At 38.9% G+C, this 13,435-nt stretch overlaps 1 protein-coding gene across 1 annotated transcript in view; it reads left to right on the top strand.

The window, feature by feature from the left end:
* Positions 1-13,435, top strand: part of NAALADL2 (N-acetylated alpha-linked acidic dipeptidase like 2) — a 324,485-nt gene that overhangs the window by 85,867 nt on the left and 225,183 nt on the right. The window contains exon 4 of the mRNA XM_050902673.1: positions 6,068-6,338. Coding sequence (XP_050758630.1) covers positions 6,068-6,338 — 271 coding nt within the window. The remainder of the gene's footprint in view (positions 1-6,067; positions 6,339-13,435) is intronic.

The raw sequence follows: 13,435 nt of genomic DNA, 5'->3' as shown, positions 1-13,435 counted from the left end.
GCTTGGAAGCCAGCATGGGCTGAGATCTGAGGGTGTTCTTCAATTCCGTGACAAAGAACTTCTCAGGAAAATGAGAGGTTTGGCCTGAAGCTGTTGTGCTTGTAATTATACTATGATAGGAGAGGATACATATGGTCTGGTACCCCTGTGAAAGTCTAATACCCAGGTGGACCTAAACATAGTACAAAAATGCTATGAAGTTTTGTTTAAAAGTATTTTTGTGCCTGCTCATGGTATAATTTTCTAAATAGATGACTCGAGTCCTTTTTTATCGAAAATACCCAAAAGCCATAGTGCACATAATGTTTACCAAAAAAAAAAGTTCAAAAGCATTTTTCTGCTAGAGAACTGTGCAACCAAATCTAGAGCCAGTGTTCTGTTATCTGACGTTAGGTATTTTTTATGGTTTCATGAATTATATTTATTCTGTGTCTGAAAAGTAAAAGCTGTCATAAATCATACTCCTTTATGTTAATAGCATGGTATCTATTTGTAGAGATACACAGGTGCAGATCTGTAAATGCTCCCTTTGATGGCAAAAGCAATATGTTGTTACCCAAGAACGAATGGGGTTTTAGCTCTCCCCTCATTAGGACAGAGCATGCATTCATCACTGCGTTCTAATAAGCCGTGTATAACTTTTTCTATCAGGCAGAACTGGATGACAGCGTAGGGCTGGCAAAAAGCCCTGCCTCCCATGGGAGGTCCGTCTCCAATGGAGAGGTGCTGCGGGTGATGAGACTGCCTGGCCAAAAACCAGGCAAACGGAAGAAGCAGCATCATGTCACATAGTGCCACATACCTAGTGTCCAAATGTTATGTTTAACCAGAGCTTTCCACTGCTTTCGTGCTGTAGGCCAATATTGTTTTCTTTGTTTACCGTTTAGGAAGCGTATCTGAATAGACTTACCTGTTAGTTTTGGTCATTACTATGGTCATTGTGTGACAAGAATGAACATAGTGCCAGATTTCTTGTGACCCGTGACTGCCACTGCCATCAGTGCTAAAAATATGCCCGGAATATCCAGCATGTATAGAGAGTGATGGCAGGTGTGACAAAGGACATGTCACGGATCTGCTTTCTGGAGCAGTTGCTGGAGGCCTTGCAACATAACCTGAAGAGCCTGAAGTGGTTCTGGATCCTGTCCTGCACTAAGCTGCATGCAGTCAACTGTTTACACGATGAGAATGTCTCTCTTACATATTCTAACCTCCTGATAAATATTTATCCTCTCTTGGACTTCGATTTTTTTTTAAATTATTTTGGAATCAGCAGATTTGCGGTAGTCAGTTCAGACCACGGGAAATCGGATCAGGCAGGTTGGAGACCAGCCAGTTGAGCACCCTAATTAACAGGAACATGTAATTAAAATTTAAGCAGATGTGGCTTGGGCAGGTGGTATTTCCTGAACGCATTTAGTTTGCTGTGTGTGCACACTATATGTGATGGATACAAATAAATACTCTATCTGCAACTGCGAAAAATACTTGTGCATATGCTGAGCAGTTGGTCTGTGCGAGTGCTGTGCACTCGCCCGGCACTGCTGAAACTGCCGCATCCCAGCTCTTAATGGACTGAAACGAGTTCTGAAATCCTGGACATATGTAAACATTTTTAAAACTCGGCCTGGACAAAGTTTGAGGGTAGGAAAAAAAGACATATGCATGGAAGTCTATAAATACAATAACCCCATATGATGCGTTTCTTGCATTCTTTTTTGATTATCTGCTACCAGCTACTGTTGGAAACAGCGTATTAGGCAAGATAACACTTTGATCTGATGTAGCTTTATGAAAAATGTCTGGTGAATTCATTGTGACTCCCCAAATTTGAAAACAACTATTGAGCTGAAAAATTGGGCCATAAAAATGCCAAAATTATATTTGCTCTTAGTTCTTACCTAAAATTCGAGTAATTGCTTTATCAACAATTTCAGGGAACTGGAAGAAAATAAAGAGTAAAAATTTACAGTCAAAATTTGGGAATAAAGAAATTGGATAAACTTCTAACTCTGCAAAACTGGAATTCAGATTTTTTTTTTTTTTTTAATAGGCTATGAAGTGTAGGCCATTTCCCACTGTCATTGCAGTACAGACATTAAATCTTTAAAGAAAAAACACCAAACAGACCAAACAAACCACACTTGAAGTTCTTCATATTTGAGGGAAAATTTTATCCCTGTAGATTTTTAAGATGAAATCTGTAGAATCCTACTGCAGTTTTAGATTTGTTTGGGGGGGGGGGGGGTAGCATTTTAATAGGATTGTCTGATAAGGAATTGTGTCATACAGTTAAATTATTCCATCTTTTGATTGTTAAAGTGACCTATTGTAATTTTTCGGTATCCTTTGAGCGGTGTTGCGCAGTGTCCCAGTGTATCACCAGCAATGAGCAGCTGGCTTATTTGCAATACCCTGTTCTCTTCTTTAGCAAGCTGTGTCAAAAAAAGTGCTGTTATAGCAGATGACTTTCCATTAAGCTGCTGCAGCTCCATGTTCCCCATGGTTACCAATTTGAAAATGAAATTTCTGTATTTTGGGTGTGTGTGCGTGTGTTCATTTATCTTTTATAATCATCTGTTAAAGATTGGTCTTTTGAAGCTGCAGAGGCTGCAGAAAGCCTGGCTTTATTACAGATGTATCTTTGTCTTATTTCAAATTATTTTCCTAGCTTTAGAACTTTGAACCTTCAACAGTCATGGTCTGCTGCTCTTCGCTGGCCAGGACATCAGCTGATCAGGCAGTAGAATACGACTTAGACTTCTTGTTTACACAGGAAATCTAAGAATTTGTCTTCACAGACATTTTCTTGATCTTGTCATCATATCAAAGTGGGAAAACTTTACCGTATTCAGGTGAAGTAGGGTATGCTTTCTGAGTTTTAAGTGCAATTTTATCTGTTTTTTTCAGTTCAGGAACCAAGCATATTTGAGATGGAGCAGAATACTCATGAAAAGAGTTTATGTCCTGTTCTGATGTACATTAGTTCAATATCTGATCTATATTAGAAAATAAAGGCAAGTAACTTGTGGAAATCTCTTTGAGAGCATCCAATAAAAGCACAGTATTCACACTGTTATTGTTATATTTATTAACGTTGATTCTAACTTGAGACTAAATCTTAAGTCTGTGGTGGCTCCACTTCAATAAATTATGCAGATTTACAGCAACTGAGATGTGCCCATTAACTTTGTGGTTATTCCCATTGACTGAACCTGAACAAGTAGCTGAGTAAAGTGTCTTTTTAATGGGAGTAAGGGAATCAAAAATTTGGCTGACATTATTAAAGGCAGTATTGTAAATGGAAATTGGCAATTGCATTGCTATTGATTCCTACTGAGTATGCAGCCGCTTGCAAAAGTGAGAAACATAATCATCCCGAGGGTCTGTTTCTTTCCACTGCTTAAATCTTACTACTGTGAATCTCAGTGCCCTGGAAGTTTTAGGAAGCAAGTTAATTGACAATTTGTAGAGAAGGACTATGAAGTGCACGTGAAGTATTGGGATTTTTCCAGGACGAACTGCCAAACTCTACACTTTTCCGAATTTGGTCAGGTTTAGGAAATGCTATTTTTACATGTTACACTTGTTACCCAACTATTATGTAATAAAAGTAATGAGTTAAATTACCTCTGACTTTAAGTCCATGCAGTTATCAGAATTATATCAAAGAGAAGTGCAAGTCAGTGATTGTAAGAAATCGGGGGGGGGGGGGGGGGGGCGGAATCTTGCTGGTGATATTCATAAGATTTATCAAAGTAGTCTAATATGTGCTGATTTATTGTAATATAACGTGCTCAGAATTTGCAATTTGATTTTAACATACTATAAGGACATTATGGAGTAAATAGTGAGTGTGCTCATTTCTTTAACTTAATCAGATACGTTGTCACGAAAGTTTCAAAGACATGCTTATTTAATTATGAAGTGGAAAGTAACTTTACTCCTATTAGGTTACTACTTAAGGGAGCAATTTGCTTATTGTATGTTCTTCTTTTAACGCTTAATTCCTTTTATTGAAACTGAATAATTCTTGTTGCAATGTGCCATAACCTTATTGGCCTGAGATAAGTTTCTTCATTTATTCTATTAATGTTTCTATCACCTAAGGGAAATGCAGATATTCTGTTAATGATTGTGTTAATCAAACAACTTTCTGTATTTCTGCACTGCCCAAGTTTATGTCATTACATTAGCAGGCACAGGAGATGAAATTGGAAACTTGTAATATACTACAGATTGGATTAACTCATCTGTTTTGTGTAGACTGCTTGAACACTTATTTTAGATAATTTAAAAAGATTATATCTGCAAGACAGTTATTCCTCCTGACAGGATCTCTGAAGTCTTCAACATAAGTCCAGTGTTCTTGTACAGATTTTGAACTTTGTATGCGAATAACCTTGCTGTTGCAGTGCGGCCTGGGATACAACATATTTCTTTAAACAGAATTTTTGTGGGTTTTTTTAAAATCCTTTGGATATTGGAATAATTATTTCACCCATATAATGTGATGATGGGCATTAGACATCTGAGTGTAGTATACCATTTTTAAGCCATTTCTAGGCTATAATAGGTGTTATAACTTCACTTTCTGCCTTTTTAAGGTTTTGTTGTTATCTAGGCAGTAAATGTTCCTTTTTAAAGGTCTGTTGAACCACAAGATAGTTTTGTTGGGGTGGAGAAGGGAGTCTTTGTGCTTGTTTTCTGTCATAAGCTTTCCTTGGCGGAGTTCTCCCTGGGGTTCGTGCAGACCCCGACGGAAGCAGCCGGGAGCATCCTGCCTGCGGCATCGCAGCTGGGTTCTGAATAGCACGGGGGTGCCTGTAAAGCATTTGGTGGGATTCTCAAATGCCTATTGCTTGCAATAATGGTTTTTAAAAGACTATGCATTATTCAACCATTGCTTTTGATGTGTGCAAGACAGCCAGAGTATTTTTTAAGGTTCTATTAAAGGACACTAAAGCATCTAAATGTAATTGGCCTTTTTGTGAAGAGAAGGTTGTGAACAAGAGTTTCAGGCAATGTCAGTATCTCTGTGCTTGGAAATCAATACTTCTGTGATCTTTAGTCTTGTTTCTCAGTCCTGAGTGCTTCACAGACAAAAAAAACACCCCCCAAAAAAAGAAAATCCTCACAAAATACAGCAAATATACCATAAGCTTTTTGTACTGCATTTGGAGAGTGCTTTTTGTTTGCATAATAGCGCTTTTTATTTCTGCCCTGCTTTGCTTGCGTAAGTGCTTGCCTACGTAAGTAGGGAAAGCCTTTAGTTGTCCCTTCAGCATGTCTGTCCTCTAGTTACCTTTAAAATACCTTCTACATCTCATATCTTTTGGCATTTGCTGGGGAGGAGGATGATCCTTCAGTGCCGTCACCGTTTTCATCTTATGCCTATCTGGTAGCAGGTGTTGAACAGCGATACAAACCCAGTGACACAAGCCCAGACCAAGCCCTCTGAAGTCTCGGTTGGCCTATCTGGTAGATATTGCCAAAGTAATTTCCAGGCTCGTGTTGTATGCTTGCCAAGCTGTTGGCTCAGGTAGTCCTTCAGTGCAGGTAGGAAATCTGAGGAGAACTTTCTGACAGCTAGCACAATATTTGGGGGAACAGTTCCATTCTGTTCAGCAAATTTGCTTGATGAATTTAAGCCAAACATATAATTAGAAGTAATTTTCAGCATCATGCCCTCCCTGAGGTCTCTGAAATGTTACTTCAGATTGTGTTCTTCATGTTCAATGGTTGGTTAAATTGATGCTATATCAGAAACCTGATCAGCACCAGAGAGATGAATTTTGAAACAATTACTGTGATAATTTCTGTAGGATTCGTTCTTTCAATTGTATATGTTTCCTGTAATTTTTTTTTTCTTATTTTTATTTCCCAAAAAGGGGTTGCTTTTGTCTCATAATTGGTAAGAAATTATTTGCAAAAAAATGAAGGGTGATTTTTTTTTTTTCATGTTTGATGATACATTATGAATAAAATTATGGACTGATGCATACTAAGGTACAAGTGTCTTGGTGGGAAATAAACTAAAACTGTGTTTACTTGTGTGTTTTTCCAGAGATTTGTTACAGTTCCCTAGAGAAGATGATGTGGACATTGCAATGAAAATTCTGGTTCAGTGGAGTTCCCAAGGCCTTGAAGATGTCCGGCTGGTAAATTACTCTGTTTTGCTTGACCTACCGGGATCTTCTTCAAACACAGTAACTCTGAAAAACAGTGGTGAATGCTTTTATCCTAGTGGACAACAGTGCAACAGAGAGACCAAAACGCTTCATAGCCAAGACCTCTTGTACTCGTATGCAGCTTACTCTGCCAAAGGAACTCTTGAGGTAATATGACCATTCGTCTCTGTCATTTGTGGTGAAATAGAGTTAGAAAACATCAGCTTTTGTTGAACTTGGCTGGCAAAGTGTACATTGTGAAATGCTCAGCCTTAAAATAAACATATTTAGGTAAAATATGATGTGGCCAGTCTCGATTCAAACTTAAAAATTAGTCAGACCTGAATGCTTCGTATGATACATTTTTATTTCTTTTTAAAAAGTATGAGAGTTTATGAATTGACATCTTTTTCTGGGGTGTAAAAATCTGAAAGCCGTGTCTAGAGCTACATTTTATCCTTGTTGATGTATAAGTGCTACTGGTTTGAAGGATGCCTGTAGGAAGGGTAAAATGAGGTTTTCTGCAGTGAGACCGGCGGGAGTGCTGGGCTCGTAACTGGAGCTCCTGAATTATGGTCGTGGATCTCACATACTTTCTTCTATGGCAACTCAGTTGACACATCTGCTCTGTTTCCTCTTGAAAACCCTGATTTGCAGTTTTATTTTACTGTAGCTTTTGTTAGGAAGTTTTGTCAGTGAAAAGATCTTGCCTATTGGGATTTGTTACTTGCCAAGTGAAATAAGATCTTGGATTATCTTGTTTTATCCTCTTTACTGTCTTCACTGGCTGCCTTCCTATATTTGCTTTCCAAATATATTGGGGGTGCACAAAGGGGTCATCATTTCTGTTTACTTTCCTGGCTGACATAGCATAAATCTCAATAAATATTTCTGAAATATAAAAATCGCAATTTCACTGCTAACTGCATTACTGTTGTCTTTCTCCTTTTTAAAATACTGTATGTTATTCCAATGTTGCAGGAGGTTTTCCATCTTGGTTTCTTTATTGTTTAAAAGATATGTTTGTTTTCATGACTTAGAACACTAATAGACTACGTAGGAGCAGATTGTGAATGGCTTTGGGTTTGGAGGATACCTCTTCCAAAATACCTTTATACTTTGTGAATATCTTAATATTTATAGCATATCAGCTACTGAATTTCTAACAGTAAAATGCAACTCGTGTGTGTTTTCCTTTTGTTTGTGACAGTGTTCGCCCATAATGTTTATTGATAACATAATGCACCGTGGAAATCTTGTAATGAGTCAAAATGGAGAAAGTTGCATGATGCTAACTAATGCATTTTATGGACTATTAATACAATTTTGAATTTTGGACTGTAGGAAATACGAGGGCTGGTAGAAAGTCAGATCCTTAAGTTTCTCTTCCTGAAGTCCACAAGCTTCAGCTTCTCTTTCTTAAAAGCATTGAGGCTTTTTAGTCCAAGGGATTTATTCCAGAGAGGAGAAGGATCGGAGTTCTTGTTCTCCTTTGGGAGAGAGACTCTCTCCATCTCCTGTTTTTGTGTACCTTACGTGCGCATTTTCCATATTGAGTCTCATGGTCGTTATCTGCATACAGCCTCTGTTCTGGAGCTCTATCAACCCAACAACTTTAACTTGGAGTTTGTTGTTAAGAAGTGAAATGAAGCAGGCAAGGGTAGGTTCTAACCTGCATGATGTACGCTCTAACTTTTCCATGGGCAAGTAAAAAGTACTAATGAATGTATTTGGCTACTCACATTTATCACTTAGAAACTCAATATGTAATATTATTTTATCATTGTAACTTAATAAGAGTAACTGTAATGAGATAAAAGTACAGTTGTGACCTTTGAGGTTTTATTTCATGAAAATCAATGTGTTGTTAACAAATTCGTCAGATTAAGGGAAATCCAATGTTCCGGGAAAAATCATTGATGTTATTACCAGCAAGACCTGTACCACTTTCAGTTGTATTTCAGGGCCGTTTTCTCTACGAGTTCTGCAGAAATGAGGACCACACACACTGCATTGTACTCATCACTAGGTTTGGACCTTGGCTTTGGCAAAACTCGAAGCTTGTACTTGAGCCAAAGGATGACTCTCTGTGCACAATTTTACAGTCAGTTCTTTGAGATACCTAGCACCCTCACAAAACTTCAGATGTTTTCTTTTGTTCTTCAAAAAGTCTACCCGAAGTGTCCTTAGATCTAGAGTTTTGCCTAAAAGGGAAATTTCCCTATTTGTTTAGGCTACAGATAAGTTGATGGTGATCTAACCTTCCTGACTTTCAATCCTACACAGTAATCTCTACTATTTAAACTAATGGAAGTAGAAAAACTTTAAATGAGAAATAGCAGGTGGCGGCTGTTGCTGGGTTCAGCCATCAGAGGGTGACTTGATTGCTTGCAGTGGAACTATAAGTCGCATATTTTGAATATCTGGCAGTGGGCTGTGATTGCAAAATCATGAGGTTTTTCCTGTGAAAAGGTATTCTTGTAACAGCTACTCATAATCTGAATAATTTTCTTTCAAATGTGACACATCCTTAGTAGAAAATTTCTATTGTGTGTCACATAATCAGGTTGAATTGCTAATATTGCTTCGATGCTGTATCTCATTTGTATATTTGGTTTGCTAGAAGTTCAAGCAAATAAAACAATTAAGTTATTGTGGTCTGGCTACCTGCAGAGCTACAGCTCTACTTTCATGTTGACAAGGTTATCTGTAGAATAGCAAGACTCATTTTCTTTGACCACCTGTCATGTCCATTTATCATATGGCCATTGTATATGAGCCATCCAATTTATGCTTTCTGGTAACAGTCTAAACAGCATTTGTGAGTAAAAATGTGAGCATTTGTGATCTGGAATCTACTTCAAAAACCTACTTAGTGCCATTGTGATGGATGGTGCGCTTTACTGCCTCTCTATATTTCGTCGGGCCCTGAAAAGGTGACACTGTTTACCCGTCACGGTGACAGGCAGGGCAGTCTATGGTTCTGGAGAGGACTGTCTAGTCAGTTTTGAAGTAGATATTGCGGCAGTTATGTAAATAATATACTGTAGACTAGGTCAGCCTAAGGAAAGAATGACATACGTGAAATATATTTTTATTAAAACTTAAATATCAGCCACCTTTTATAGAGTTTAAGCCTTTTGTCTGCTTGATGAAAACAGGAAAGCCACTGGCCAACAGAGTACATATATAAAGGGAAATTACATTACATTAACTTTATGCGTTAAAGCAAAATGTGTTGTCTGAGCGTCTAGCCGGTCTCCGAGTGAGTGTAGCGTGGTGCATCCAAATGTGCTGCTCCCTGCCTTCACGGTGCGCGGTGCTCTGAGAGCTGCGGCTGCGTGTGCTGTCACCAGCGGAGCGGTGGAGGGATGAGCTGGGGAACCGTCAGCGAGAGCTGAGGAGAGGTGTGTGTGAACCCCCAGAGATCCAACGTCCTCCTTTCAGTACCACGTTGGTAAGTAGTGTCAGTGTAGGTGCATATTGTAGCCCATCTGTTAACACACACGGCGGTGATCCCCTGAGCGCAGGGAAGTGTAAGTAAGGATACGTCTTGGCTGGAAGCGCAGCAGAAGGCTGGGTGGTACTGGGGTCATCTGGGTGGTTGGTTTGAAGCAGGCCCACTGAATACAGCGAACTTCAGGAAGAAAAAAGTGTTCAGTTTTGGTGTTGCAAGATTCGTGTGCTCTGTTCCCTGTTTCTTTAGCAACTGTGAAGAGAAAATCTTAGCAGATGTAATGGTTGGTGTGTTGGGACAACATTCAAGGACAGATTAAGTAAAGCAACATGAAGATTTATTTGCTTTGTGTATTCCCTGATTTTCTGAAATTATGTGTGTGTGACCTGAAGTTTTCCTCGCTTTCCTTTCACCTTAAATTTATTCACTCTTTGCTTTATGGAGGTGTTAAGGAACTTCCGGCAATCCTAACTGCTTTAATACTTTAGTGCCCTCTGTTATACGGCATTGTCTCATGCTGCACTACTCTCCTCTGCTTCTTCAGGAACAACTGGCTGCTGAATGCACCAAATCCCTGTTGGTTCCTTTGCTGGTCCTCTGTCCTTTCTTTTTTTCATCGTGAACGCTCTCAGCAAGCCCAGCAAAACATCACTTTTCTTTCCTGGACCTCGTACGCTGAAAGGACTATTTTGGTTCAGGAACCAGGAGAGGATGCAAGAAAAGTACAAGCACTGGCATGTTCTTGAAATGGGAGTGCGTATGCAGGCAGGGGTTTGATGGTTTCATGGACAGAAATGAATCGCGCCCATCTCCAAGGCAGTTCTCCCAACATGCGACTATGTCTCCTTTGTACTTTGACCCCTCCTTTGTCCCTGTTCCCTGACTGCTTGGACTCCTCTGCTGCGTCACCTCACTTCCATGCCATTGTCCACATTCCCTGACTGCATTCTACCCATTTCTCTGCTTGAAGTGTCTGCTGATTTTAGGCATTTATACTCCCAACTCAGCCAGTGATATCTTTGATTAGTTTTGGAGGGGCTGCAGGGAGCAGACAAGTGAGAATACCGACTGTTTGCCTCTATCTACGATATGCAGAAGAGATTCTCTACATCTGTTGATAGCATATCAGCCTGCTCCGGTTCATTTGTTTTGGTGACATTTTCTCAGCTAAATGAGAACCCACCGCAGAGATTAATGCAACCTGAAGCAATACGAGAAGTACAAACCCATCTGTTAAGCTCACTCAGTGATCTTCCCACCATTCTTCAATCTTGGCAAGATGGGAATAAGGGAAGCAGGACTTGGATTGCTGTCAGATCCTCTTTCACAAGGAGGGGGGCTTGCTCACTTCTTAGCAGATATCCCATTTTCTTATGGCTGTGCTGAGATGTCTCCTCTCCCCATCCAGCCCCTTCTTTCCCAGGCCCTGCACTCTGCAGGAAGATGGGAGTCTTCCTCTCCTCTACTGCCTGTTCCTCTAATCTTTCCCACTCATTGCAGGCTCCCCACTTGTGTGCCCTACGGTCCGCTCCCCTCTCTGCTAGGTCTTTACAGTACTGCAGCACTGTTTCCTTGCAGTACTTGCATCTCTCTATATTTCTAGCCCTGTGCCAAAAGGTTACGAGTTCCTCTGGAGAGACAACGCGTCAGAAAATCCTTGACCCAACAGCTTGCTTTCATTTGATTCAGTTTCATTGTGCTGGAAATGTGATTAGTGCACACTTCTTATCTTTTATCTGCCCTCTAGCTAATCAGTGGTAATTTCCTTAACAATATTTCTGAATTAAGATTGGTGTCAGCGGGTTGGTTTTAGAAAATTTTAAAATCTTCCCAGGTTATTTTATCCCCAGGCAAAATTTCCAAATGAGCCTTCTGCAGCATGCTCACTTGCACATCTTGAATTCCAAAGGCAGAGGGTGCATATAATTTAGATTAAATAATCACAGCATCTCACCCTAAGTCTCTCAGTCATTTTTGATGGCACATTGGTGCAAAATATCAAGCTAGAGGGAATCTTGATACGTGTGTGCATTTAATTCTTTTAGGCATGCCAATTTAGTTCATTATTATCTTTATTAACATTTTCTAAAACTTCTTCTCGGAAGAGACATGTACTAGCTAAAATGAATCCCTAGCAACTGAAATCAGTTTGCAGATGGTTAGGGCTATAGGTTGAACAACATATACACACAAATGAAAAGAATCATGCGATTTTTGTAACATTTAGATGTTTCAGAGGAGCTTTATTTATCTTTTATTTATAGAAGAGTTTCTCGGAAACATCTTCCACAAATAATCATAATTTAGACCACTGCTCTGCATACCGAGTAGGCACAGCAAATTTTCAAGACAATCTCACTAAGAATATGGATTTTAGAATAGACTTGACCTTTAAACAGAAAACAACATTTAACATTAACTACAGCATAGCTGCCACTCCATTATAATTACATATAGAAAGCTGTGGAATGCAATGTGAAGGTTATATAATTTAAAATTGCAGTCAAGGACTACAAAAACGATCATTGAAGAGATGTCCTGCAGAACATCCTGCCAGTTTTCTGGCATATATCACATAACCGTTCTTAAATAAAGTTGTACAGTTCCCTAAAAATAATACTAGTTCATCATGCACAAAAGCCCAGTTAATATTGCTGCAAGATTTTTGTGTCATTGAAGGGCAGGGTTTCAAAGATGCAAATGGCTACTGCTGCAAAATCTTTTGCTGTTTTATAATTGCGAGTCAATACTGTACTCATGTTTTACTAATAACATATTAGTAATGACATTTTGGTAATAATGTCATTAATAATAAATGAATTTTTTTATATGAGGAGAAGCAAAAGGTGAGGCATCTTGATATCTGCAGATATAACAGATCACTGAGCACTTCCATGCCATTGCACATAATCAGCTACAGGCATTTTTCAGTAAGGCCTCTGTACAATATTTGGGAGGGAGCAATGTTGAACCATAAACATTATTTGTATTCCAATTGCATGGTAAAAACTAAAGGGTGCAAACACTGAGGACTTGGGAAATGGATTTGGTGCCTTCTTCAGGTTTTAGTGCAAGTAAAATTCATATTGAAATCAATGGGAATTACACAATTTTTAACCGGAGTTGAATTTTGTCTGTTAGTAGTCACTGTGAGAGAATACAAGTGGAAGTAACTTCTGCAAATACATGGATCTCTGAGAAATATTTTTCTCTTTAATTATTTTATTGTATAATTTAGACCCGGTAAGTTGCAATTACCTGTGCAGTTCAGTAGATACCTGGGTCGATACCCACCCAGTTAGTCTTCTTTCATACCCACTTTTTGTTAAGAGTGTTTGGTGCAAACCTGAATACGGAGGTACTCCAAGTCAAGTGGAAATCTTTCTGCCAAATCACAAGGCACATTTTGCTGAGGTAGTGCTATCTTATCGGCTCCCTGTAATTTCTTTTACATCTTCTTAGTAAATATGAACCTACCAACAACATCCCTGTGTTTTTTCTGTTTAAGTTTGCAAAGGCGATATCCTCCTCAGAGGAGGAATTCCAAGTAAAAAGCTGCTTCTGCTGTGAGCTGTTTGGTTTGGGGTTTAGGGATCTTTTTCTTTTAAATTTCTCCAGTATTTTGAAGGTTTAAAACTTCCTTGAAGGGATCTTGCTTATGCTAAAAACAAAAGCAAAAATTTCCTCCAACAGAGAGACTATAAAGCAAATATTACCAGCTTTTAAATAATTGCTAGGATGAGAAAAATGACATAAGAAACAACTACAACTGCTATAATGAGAATAATAACAAAACATTTTTGTATTT

This window comes from Gymnogyps californianus, chromosome 10 (assembly GCF_018139145.2).
Source record: "Gymnogyps californianus isolate 813 chromosome 10, ASM1813914v2, whole genome shotgun sequence".
NCBI classification, from domain to species: Eukaryota; Metazoa; Chordata; class Aves; order Accipitriformes; family Cathartidae; genus Gymnogyps; species Gymnogyps californianus.
Note: the sequence above shows the minus strand (reverse complement) of the source record. Positions and strands in the feature narration are given on the sequence as shown.